Here is a 12,097-nt window from a genome sequence, read left to right on the forward strand (position 1 = left end):
TGTTATGGCGTTAGTTTTTGTTATGGAAATAACTTATCCCCAACTACCCCACTAACTCTTGTTACCAACCATTAGAGTAGGGCCTTTTCTTTTTTTTTGAGAGACAGGCTCTCACTCTGTTGATGCCCAGGCTGGAGTGCAGCGGCATAATCCCGACTCACTGCAGCCTTAGACTTCTTGGGCTCAAGGGATCCTCCCGCTTCGGCCTCCCAAAGTGCTGGGATTACAGGTGTGAGCCACTGCACTCGGACAGTTGGGACCATCTTAATACAGTATAACCTCATCTCAACTTGATTACATCTGCTAAGACTCTATTTCCAAATAGGGTCACATTCTGAGGTTCCCAGTGGACAAGAATTTTGGGGGGACATCAACCCAGTACACCAGCTAAATGTTGCTATTCTTCACCGATTTACCCTTGAACCACTCTTTTCTTATTGCACAGCCTCTCCTTTGACAGTCTTTTCCACTCCTATGCATAGATACAGTTAGAGCTAATATTTGCAAGAAAAAAATATTTTCACAGAAAGCTGTGAAGTGACAAAGATGTAAACAGTAATGTAAATGTTAAAAGTAATGGGAAAAACAGCAATTACTTTTGCACCAACCTAATAGGGGCCTTTGCTTCAATGTTCATCTACTAAACCATCCCGACCGCTCCTCCATGGACAGATTCAAGATTCACAGATGCTACTTTAGCTGCTTAATTCTGGAGTAAAATAAAAACTTTCAGAAAGACTACCAACCAAAGTATTGCCTGTACGTATTATTCTCTAAAGCATCATTAGCATAGACTTTGCAATCAGGAAGTCTGTGGGTTTGTTCCTGGCTCTGCCGTGGGACATTGGGAAAGTTAATCTCTCTGAGCGTCGGTCCCCACAGATAAGAAAACACAGATTCTTGTTATTTCTTGAGAAGATTAAATATTAGGCAAAACGCCGAGCACAGAATAGGATCTCAGCATCTTTTGCCCCCCAAGAGCATGAATCAAAGCTTCGGAATTGCGTCGTCTCTCGGCTGCCCCTTGGCAGCCAGGTCCTCAGGTACCTCTTCACAGTGAGCTGAGACCGAACCTCTTCACAGCCGCGCATGGGTGCGGCTTTGGGGCGTGGTGGGCGGGAAGGACAGGGAGGCCGGCTCCGCCCCCTCGGGGCGCCCGGCGCGCCTGATCGCCGCGGCCTCCGCGTCCCTGCACTCGGATTTGCGCCCGCCAGCGCCTCTTTTCCCCTAGTCCTGGAGAGGGCAGCACCTGCAAGAGTTTGGGTCCAACGCAGAATGAGGCACAGCCTGGGACAGCCCGGGCCAAGCGCGCAGCGGCCGCGCGAGGCCCCCGCCGTCGCCGACGCCCGAGCGTCGGAGCCCCGGCCCCGCCCCTCGAGCGCCGAGGCTTGTTGGCCGCGGAGACTGCGACCCTCTTCTCTCAGTCTTCTTTATTACCATGCCGCTCTACGAGGGCCTGGGGAGCGGCGGGGAGAAGACGGCGGTAGTGATCGACCTGGGAGAGGCCTTTACCAAGTGAGTGGCCATGACGCCAGCTGTGTTCGACCCGAGGGGAGGGCGGGTGGCCGAGCCCCAGACACTGCCTGGGTCCTCATCGCCGACTCGCTGGGCAGCTCCGGGCCTCCCCTTTTCTTCAACCAGCGCCCTTGCAAATAACAGCTCTTATTATTTACTCCCTGGGCGATGCGAATCCGAGGATCGGGGTCTGACTCCCAGAGAGGCCCAGGGAGCTTCGGTTGAATTGCCCTCGTCGCAGCCCCTTGTCATCACCCCAAACCCAACAAACCCTTTGGGATCATCTGTGTAGGGGATGACAGCCGTGACCTAGACCCCGCTTACCCTGGGCTCATCAGTTGAGGAAGGCAGCCAACCGAATGTAAATGCTCGATGACGAATTTCATCATAAAATATTGAACGGAGCTTATTTTGGTGCTGAAAATACAAAGATGTTTAAGACAGGGCTATCACTCCTCAAGAATTAGGGAGACTGGGCACATTAAGAGGTGAAACCCTATAGATAAGATTCTGGAAATCCTTTGTTGGCTCCCCTAAACTCGAAGGTTAGATTTGACATGTTTTAAACAAACCAACTTGTAAACAATAGAGAGCAGGTTCTCAACCTTTCGGATGGCATAGATCTCTTTAATGGCTGGATGAAAACCACAAATGCACAAATCTTAAGATACTTACACACAGTTTCAGGGAATTGGAGGACAATCATTGTGGTCCTGGGACCCCAGATTAAGAGTCCTTGTGATGGGCTCAACAGACAGGGAAGTAACAGGCAATTACATCATATATGTATTTATGAAAATGAAACATTTGAAAAATCTTTTTGTATCTCTAGGCACTTCCTGACGTATAGTAGGTATTTAATAACTATTTATTGACTAAGTGGTTAAGAGAGCCTATTTAAAAATTGGACCCCAGGAACTCCAGAATTGGATTAAACATAGTCCTTGATTAATGACATTCTCTTATTGTTCTATGCGAGGCCCTTCCTTATTTATATTTTCTTATTAAAATTATTTTGAAAGCATAATAAACAGTTTGAGGCTTCTATTCAAAGATAATTATTTTGGCTGTACTTGGAAGAAATAAGCAAAAAGCTATATTTGAAAAAGACAGCAGGAGGATGATAAGATAAATGTATGAAGTAAAAAAAAGGAATTGAAGTTTAATGGCTTGCATTCTGAGATGTTTGAGGAGCACCGATGCAAGTAAACATGGAGACGGGAATAGGAGGAGATGGAGAGAATTATTTGGGAATACGAGGAGAGCAGTATCAAAAACTAGACAGGACAAGAAGACAGGATGTTAAGACTAAACTAGTATGATGATTATTTTTAGCAACGTTTTTAGCAAATTTTTGTTTTACTAACATGAAACAAAAATGGAAATACCTAAATACTCAAGAAAAGAGCATCGTTTTTGAAATAATGAAATATGTGGTTTTAAAAATGATACTGTAATTCCAGCAGTTCGGAAAGCTGAGGCGGGCTGACCACTTGAGCCCAGTAGTTCAAGACCAGCCTGGGCAACATGGAGAAACCCAGCTCTACACAAAACACAAAATTTAGCCGGCGGTAGTGTCGTGCCCGAAATCCTAGCACTTCGGGAGACCAAGGGGAGAGGATCGCTTGAGCCTGGGAAGCGGAGTCTGCAGTGATCTGAGTTTGTGCCACTGCACTCCAGCCTGGGCGACAGAGGGAGACCCTGCCTCAAAAAAAAAAAAAAAAAGTGATAGCAATGAAGATTATGTTAATATGGGCAGAAGCTTACTGTATGAGTTAATTATGTATGAAGTGTGATTATAACTATGTCAAATATGTATGCATAATCATAAGAAGTAGACTGAAAGTGAATACACCAGTATGGAAGCTAACAATATTAGAATGATGGAATAATGAGTAATACAGATGAATTATATGAATGAAGTCACATAATGTAGTACAGATTCAGAGTTGTAGATATGTCTTGCCTAAAATTCTGCTAAAATTAACAACTAGGAAAAAAGTTGGCCAGGCGCGGTGGCCCACGCCTGTAATACCAGCACTTTGGGAGGCCGACGCGGGCGGGTCACGAGGTCAGGAGATCGAGACCATCCTGGCTAACACGGTGAAACCTCGTCTCTACTAAAAATACAAAAAAAAAAAAAAAAAAAAAAATTAGCCCAGCGTTGTGGCCGGCGCCTGTAGTCCCAGCTACTTAGGAGGCTGAGGCAGGAGAATGGCGTGAACCCGGGAGGCGGAGCTTGCAGTGAGCTGAGATCACGCCACTGCACTCCAGCCTGGGTGACAGAGCCAGACTCCATCTCAAAAAAAAAAAAGTAAATGCTGCCCTAAAATAATACATTTGTTTTTTTCAGTATCACGAATTTGATAGAATTTTTTTCTGTTAATACACAAGCATTAATAAATAGTATTAACTTATTAGTTTTGTGGAGTGATTTTTTTTAGATCCCTTTAAATACATCAGGTATTTTCAAATGTTGTTGTGGCCATTGTTTTGAAACAAATACAGAGAAAATTGGTTTCTGTGACAAATTTTTAAAAGAATACTATAAGTTGTTTCAATTTTCCTTTTATTTGCAGGTGTGGATTTGCTGGAGAAACTGGTCCAAGATGTATAATTCCTAGTGTGATAAAAAGAGCTGGGATGCCTAAGGTATTTAAAAAAAAAATTAGCAAAATAAACACTGTACTATAAAATATTTTAAAATATGACTTTAAGTAAGATTGATTAAAACAGTACTAACGGCCAGGCATGGTGGCTCATGCCTGTAATCCCAACACTTTGGGTGGCTGAGGCGGGTGGATCACCTGAGATCAGGAGTTTGAGACCAGCCTGGCCAACATGGTGAAACCCCGTCTCAACTAAAAATACAAAAATTAGCCCGGAGTGGTGGCAGGCACCTCTAATCCCGGCTCCTCAGGGGGCCGAGGCAGGAGGATTGCTTGAAGCTGGGAGGCGGAGGTTGCAGTGAGCCAAAATCAAGCCATCACACTCCAGCCTGGGGGGCAAGAGCAAGACTTCGTCTCAAAAAAAAAAAAAAAAGAAAAAGAAAAAAGAAACAGTACTAAATATATACTTTGTGGCTATATTTCCAAGGAAAAGTTTTTCTTTTTAAATCAACTTTATCAAGGTCTAATTTTGCACACCATAAGTATATCATGTTGTACAACTACCACCATAATCCAGTTTTAGAATGTTTTCATCACCCCAGTAAAATCCCTAATACCCGTTTACAATTAATCCTCATTCCTATCCTCAGCCCATTAGGGTGTACCTTCTGTTTCTATAGATTTGTCTTTTCTATACATTTTATGTAAATGGAATCATACATCAAGAGAAAAATTTTAACCTCAGTAAAATACTTTTATAAGTCTTATAACCACTGAATTATTTTATAATATATCAGATATTTATTCCCTTATTTATAGTTTCAAAACCCAAAGAATTTTGAAAACAAACTTTTAAAAAGTTTCTTGCCACAGCTAATTTGGCAGATTAGAAATTACAACCAGTAGAAAGAATGATTTTGCATGTTATAAAATTCACTTGTTAAAAAATGAGATGTAGCTGTTACCACAGTAACATTATATATGCATTCCAGAAAATACCTTTGTTCTGCAAAATGGTACATTTTTGAAAAACAAAACAAAACAGGCTTAGGGGAAAAATAAGATTGAGGTAGTCCATACAAAACCTGTGTAACTTTGTAATCAGAGGACTAGCAAAAACAATAACTGATGCCTCCACAAAATTTAAATAGGATTGGCAGGCAGCTGAGCGTGGCTGGAGGCTATCTTAGGGAATATTAAAAATAAAATTGTGGGCTGGGCAGATTACACGCCTGTAATCGCAGCACTTTGGGAGGCCAAGGCGGGCAGATCATGAGGTCAGGAGATCGAGACCATCCTGGCTAACACAGTGAAACCCCATCTCTACTAAAAAAAAAAAAAAAAAAAAAAAAAAAATTAGCCAGGCGTGGTGGCGGGCGCTAGTATTCCCAGCTACAGCTACTTGGGAGGCTGAGGCAGGAGAATGGCATGAACTCGGGAGGCGGAGCTTGCAGTAAGCCGAGATAGCGCCACTGCACTCCAGCCTGGGTGACAGAGCGAAACTCCGTCTCAAAAAAAGAAAAGAAAAGAAAAGAAAATCATGGAAGTGGTGCGCACCTGTAGTCCCCAGCTACTTGGGAGGCTGAGGTGGGAGGATCACTTGAGCCCAGGAGGTTGAGGCTGCAGTGAGCCAAGATTGCACCACTGCATTCCACCATGGGCGACAGAGTGAGACCCTGTCTCAAAAATAAACAAATAAAAATAAAGTCATGGATTGAAAATGTTAGCCAGTGGGTTCTGAGTCAGGGCAGATGGTAGCAAGCTCTGAGCCAATGGGACTGTTATTAAGTAGCAACTAGGAGGAAATGCAGCCCAACAGAGTCGTGGATCCACTTTGAGGCACGAATTGCTGGTGTAGGGAGTGATTTAAACTTTTCTTATGACTAGATCTGAAAGCATATCTACCTGTGTGATAACTGAGTTGATGACTTTCTTTTTCTTGATGAAGGTTATACTTCCATTATAATTATAGCTTGTCTTGCCTAATATTAACTAATACAACTATAACATTATTCTGACATTATTTCCTTTTTTAGCAATCGCATATAAGCATATTTGGTTTTATAAAAACACATGTTGGCCGGATGCGGTGGCTCACTCCCAGCACTTTGGGAGGCTGAGGCGGGCGGATCACCTGAGGTCAGGAGTTCCAGACCAGCCTAACCAACAAGGAGAAACCCTATCTCTACTAAATATACAAAATTAGCCGGGCATGGTGGCACATGCCTGTAATCCCAGCTACTCGGGAGGCTGAGGCAGGAGAATCACTTGAACCCGGGAGGTGGAGGTTGCAGTGAGCTGAGATTGTGCCATTGCACTCCAGTCTGGGCAACAAGAGCGAAACTCCATCTCAAAAAAAAACAAAACACGTTATAGCAGAATAGACGAGACCAGCAGTTTATATTTGGCATTTACATACATCAGAAATCTTTTTTTTTTTTTTTTTTTTTGAGGCAGAGTCTTGCTCTGTCGCCCAGGCTGGAGTGCAGTGGCATGATCTGGGCTCACTGCAAGCTCCGCCTCCCGGGTTCACGCCATTCTCCTACCTCAGCCTCCCGAGTAGCTGGGACTACAGTCGCCTGCCGCCACGCCCAGCTAATTTTTTGTATTTTTTAGTAGAGATGGGGTTTCACCATGTTAGCCAGGATGGTCTGTATCTCCTGACCTTGTGATCTGCCCGCCTTGGCCTCCCAAAGTGCTGGGATTACAGGTGTGAGCCACTGTGCTCGGTCCAGAAATCTTTTTAATTATACTTGATTAAGGAATCATTTCATTGATTTTAAAATTTTCTGCAAATCCTTGGACAAGCCAGAAATATGGTAGATATTGGTGGTTTGATGTTCAAAAATGTGATGGAAGCCGGGTGTGGTCTCTCCTGCCTGTAATCCCAGCACTTTGGGAGGCTGAGGTGGCCAGATCACTTGAGGCCAGGAGTTTGAGACTAGCCTGGCCAACATGGTGAAACCCCATCTCTACTAAAAATATAAATATTAGCCGGGTGTAGTGGCAGGCAGCTGTGGTCCCAGCTACTCGGGAGGCTGAGGCAGGAGAATCGCTTGAATCTGGGAGGCGGAGGTGGCAGTGAGCTGAGATCATACCACTGCGCTGCAGCCTGGGTAACAGACGGAGACTCCATGTCAAAAAAAAAGGGGGGGGATGGAAGTTCCTGTTTACTAATTTTTCATGTCATTTTGCTTTATAACAATTGGCATTACTGTGTTACCAGATAGATTTCTTACTGGATTAGACCTTGTACCTTCTTGTTGCCACTTTCCTTGGTGCATTGAGCTTTTATCTTTTTTTTTTTTTTTTTTTGAGATGGAGTCTCTCTCCATTACCCAGGCTGGAGTGCAGTGTCATGACCTCTGCTCACTGCAACCTCCTCTTCCCAGGTTCAAGCAATTCTCCTCTCTCAGCCTCCCAAGTAGCTGGAATTACAGGCGCCCTCCACCACACCCAGCTAATTTTTTTTTGTATTTTTAGTAGAGACGGGGTTTCGCCATGTTGGCCAGCCTGGTCTCGAACTCCTGACCTCAGGTGATCCACCCGCCTGGACCTCCCAAAGTGTTGGGATTACAGGCGTGAGCCACTGCGCCCAGACGACATTTTATCTTCATTTGAAAAGACAGATACCTAAAAAATTATTTATATTTGACTATATATGGTTTGGAATCTTCTTTAAGCCACGATGGTACTTCTTTTGAAAGAGTAAATGAAGAGAGGTCTGCCAATGATGCATCAGAGTACTGAGAGCTTTCTGAGGATCATAAGTGAAGCCATTGTTATATATTAGCATTGACTTAGCACTCATGGCTTGGTAACATGTGTGTAGGCTGCTTTTGTGCTAATGGTGTTTGTTGTCATTTTTATCACACATATTTATGAACAACCTACTATGTACCTAGAACTGTATTATTTGAAGAAAGATATATCATAAGCAAGCCAGAAATAGTTCTTGTGCATGGAACTTATAATCTAGCAGAAAGGGGGACATTTTACAAGTAATTCAGCGTGGCGATGTTGCAAAAGAGAAGATATCAGTGTTTTTGGACTAACAGGGACCGAACCAAGTTGAGTAGTTGAGGAAGCCTTTGATGCTTTTTATTCAATGCTGATTTTTTTTTTTTTTTTTTTTTTTTTTTTTGAGACAGGGTCTCACTCTGTCGCCCAGGCTGGAGTGCAGTGGCACGATCTTGGCTCACTGCAACCTCCACCTCCCTGCAACCTCCACCTCCCGGGTTCAAGTGATTCTCCCACTTCAGCCTCCCGAGTAGCTGGGACTACAGGCACATGCTACCACGCCCGGCTAATTTTTGTATTTTTAGTAGAGACAGGGTTTCACCATGTTGGCCAGGCTGGTCTTGAACTCCTAGCTTCAGGTGATCCACCTGCCTCAGCCTCCCAAAGTGCTGGAAATTTGTTTGTTTGTTTGTTTGTTTTTTGAGACGGAATCTGGTTCTGTTGCCCAGGCTAGAGTGCAGTGTAGCCATCTCAGCTCACTGCAGCCTCCTCCAGGGTTTTCAAGTGATTCTCCTGCCTCAGTCTCCAGAGTAGCTGGGACTACAGGAACGCGCCACCACACCTGGCTAATTTTTGTATTTTAAGTAGAAACAGCGTTTCACCATGTTGGCCAGCCTGGTCTCGAACTCCTGACCTCAAGTGATCCGATCCACTCATCTCGGCCTCCCAAAGTGCTGGGATTACAGGCATGAGCCACCACACCTGGCCTCAAAGCTGATTTTTATCAGTCAAGCCAAAATGATAAGTCAGATGGAGGAAAAATGCATGTGAGCCATGCTCTTTACTTCTATGAACACACACTTCCATTACCACAGACTAAAACATTCTGCCATCTTAGACATTCCAATTCTTAAGGATTCCTAATTTAAGAGATTACTCTGTATTTAATTTCTATATTCTCAATACAGATTGCTTTTAATTTATTCCCAGAAAATGTATTAGTAAATAATTACATTTTAATCTTAATTTGAGGTTATTTTATTAATATAAATTAATAAATCATTTTAATTTTTTACAGCCTATCAGAGTTGTTCAGTATAATATCAATACAGAAGAATTATATTCCTACCTAAAGGAATTCATCCACATACTATATTTCAGGTAAGATACATTTTGTTTTCTAGCTTTTATGATTAGATAGATTTTCCTAATGCCATAGTGATAATTGTTTGTATTACATCTGAGGCCAAAAAAAAAAAAAAATTGACTTCTATTGCCATTTTTACATGCTTATTTTCAACCTTTTCAAAATATATTTGAAGACTAGAAAACTGGCAGACATAAACAAATATTGAAAATGAAATATTCATTAATGAAGTGAACTGATAATTAAATTATTCTACATTCATACAGTGAAATACCATGCAGCTCTTTAAAAAGAGTTCTCCATCTGTATGTAGTAGTACAGGAAGGTGTGTGGGATATATTGATAAGTGAAATAAGCAAGTTAAAGAACCACATCTATGGAATGAATATTTCTGTTAAAACATACCCCCATACATCCATAAGAATGAAAAAAATATACAAACTTCTATCAGCGGTCGTTCTGGGTAGTAGAAATATAAGGTTTCTAGTACTTCGCAAGTTTTACTTGTCATAATATTTGGAGCTTTGTGAGTATATATTACTATTGTAACCTAAAAAAAAAGAAAATATCTCCAGGTGCTGTGGCTCACATCTATAGTACCAGCTACTCGGGAGGTTGAGATCAGGGGGATGGCTTGAACCCAGGAGGTCGAGGTTGCCAGGGGGTGAGATTGCCCCTCTGCACTCCAACTTGGGCAACAGAGCCAGATCCTGTCTCAAAAAAAAAAAAAAAATCTATATAATGGCTCAAGTTGGTAATGATAGTAGGCTATAATTTTAGGTTTCTGAGATAAATAAGTTAATGAAGTTGCTAGCACACTGCACGATACATAGTAAGAGGTCAGAAATGTTATCTTTCTGAGGTAATAAAATGAAGATGTCTTTTTGTGATAAAATATCTTAAACTAAGTTAGTACAGTTTCACTGTTCTTAAATTGTATGACTTAACAAAATGAATAAAAACTTTTACTTATTTTTAAAACCAAAACTGTCACTTTTCAGGCATCTATTGGTGAATCCCAGAGACCGCCGAGTTGTGATTATTGAATCGGTATTATGTCCTTCTCACTTCAGAGAGACGCTCACTCGTGTTCTTTTCAAATATTTTGAGGTACCTGTCTTTATATCAAATAAGTAAATTGCTTTTGAAATAAAAAGAGAAGCAATAAAATTCTTACCAATATTTAGGGAATCTTTCTTCTCTTTTTTTTTGTTGGTAGGTACTCAAAACTTAAACTAATAAAAGCCCTTATTTTGTCTCTTATTGTATATGGCACGCAGTGTAGTTGGGGAACCGGATGACAGAAGATTCTTCAAACTGGCCATTTATTTTCTTCCTTTGTGTGGTTATTTCATGCTTTAGCATTTCATCCAACACTTACATAATTGGAGATTTCTTTTTATTACTGTTTATTTTAATATAGATTTTTCTATTTGGGGACTTTGTTTGTTTGTTTTTCAGAATTAAAAGGTATATTCTGTGCTGTGGACTTTGTGATGTATTTCTTCCAGATCTTTCTAGCTTCCATTGTTTAGTTGTACTGTTCTGAATTCTGTCATTTTAGGTTTCAAATTCCTTTAAAATGGAATATTCAGTGCCTCCCTTAGAGTAAGTTGGTAGTGCCAGGAATGAGACTTACCTCATGATATAAGTAATATTACCTGTAGCTTTGATTTTATAGGAGTCAGGATTATTTTATGACCAAGAATATGTTTTAAGATTAGTATATTTCATAGTAGACCAGAATCTTAATTATTCAAATTTTTAAAAATCTCTGCCTTAAAATTTAGGTTTTATTAGCAAGGGAAAATGGAAGATTATATGTGTTAAGTGTGTAAGAAATTAAGCACATATAAATGTATTTTCATACATTCTACTGAATTCAAAACATACCTAATACCAAAAATCACAATGTCTTTATGAGGTAAAGGCACTTAATATTTCTAAGTTACATTTTTGTAAAGCCGGTACAGGGAATCAGGTTGCATAGCCTCCAGTACTTACTGATGTCATGAGTCCAGGAATTTCATTTGCAGTAGGGAGAACATAAAGCAAAACAAGAAGTCGTGTCAGCTGTTATCTGAATAAAGTAGAATATCCTCTGTATTTATAATTAGAGTTTGTGTTAATATTCTTATCTTCTATATGACTAGAATACCTAATTTATCTATTTAGATAAGGGGAATACAGCCATTATTTTGTCTGCCATTCAATTATGATGGACTCTCATATTTTGATTGAATATCTAGTATTTGGGATGCCACCAGGTCTGACAAATTCTTACTGAAAAAAATGTTGCACAGAGCCAACTATTTTTATATTTTGTTCTTTGGTTTAATTTTAACTGCCAATTACAGTTCAGTTAGCCAGATGTGGTGGCATGCACCTATAGTCCCAGCTACTCAGGAGACTAAGGTGGGAGGATTGCTTGAGCCCAGGAGGTCGAGGCTGCAGTGAGCTGTGATTGCACCACTGCAATCCAGCCTGGGCAATGGAGCAAGACTTTGTCTCTAAGTTAAAAATAAAAATTTAAATAAAAAGAAAAAGTAAAAATATATAGTTCATATTACAAACTTTGCAAATAAAGACAATGAAGAATTTTTTTTCTCTATCTTCATCTTAATGGTAAAGGCATCTCTCTATTTTTTAAATTTAGCATCTTCCTCTAAATTTATGTTTCTTCACCTCTTCTTTTTTTCTCTTTTTGAGACAGAGTCTTGCTTTATTGCCCAGGCTGGAGTGCAATGGCGTGATCTTGGCTCACTGCAACCTCCGCCTCCTGGGTTCAAGCAATTCTCCTGCCTCAGTCTCCCTTGTAGCTGAGATTGCAGGCAGATGCCATAACACCCAGCTAATTTTTGTATTT

General features: G+C 41.1%; 1 protein-coding gene across 2 annotated transcripts in view; it reads left to right on the top strand.

The window, feature by feature from the left end:
- Nucleotides 1-1,344: 1,344 nt before the first annotated feature.
- The window catches only part of ACTR10 (actin related protein 10), a 34,541-nt gene continuing 23,788 nt past the window's right edge, over nt 1,345-12,097 (top strand). Inside the window, exons 1-4 of one of the 2 annotated variants that reach the window (XM_054448109.1) lie at nt 1,345-1,515; nt 4,095-4,167; nt 9,163-9,245; nt 10,233-10,341. In XM_054448109.1, the coding sequence (XP_054304084.1) occupies nt 1,439-1,515; nt 4,095-4,167; nt 9,163-9,245; nt 10,233-10,341 (342 nt within the window). In that variant the 5' untranslated portion in view covers nt 1,345-1,438. The remainder of the gene's footprint in view (nt 1,516-4,094; nt 4,168-9,162; nt 9,246-10,232; nt 10,342-12,097) is intronic. The other variant, XM_063651648.1, reaches the window with a different exon arrangement.

This window comes from Pongo pygmaeus, chromosome 15 (genome assembly GCF_028885625.2).
Source record: "Pongo pygmaeus isolate AG05252 chromosome 15, NHGRI_mPonPyg2-v2.0_pri, whole genome shotgun sequence".
NCBI lineage: Eukaryota > Metazoa > Chordata > Mammalia > Primates > Hominidae > Pongo > Pongo pygmaeus.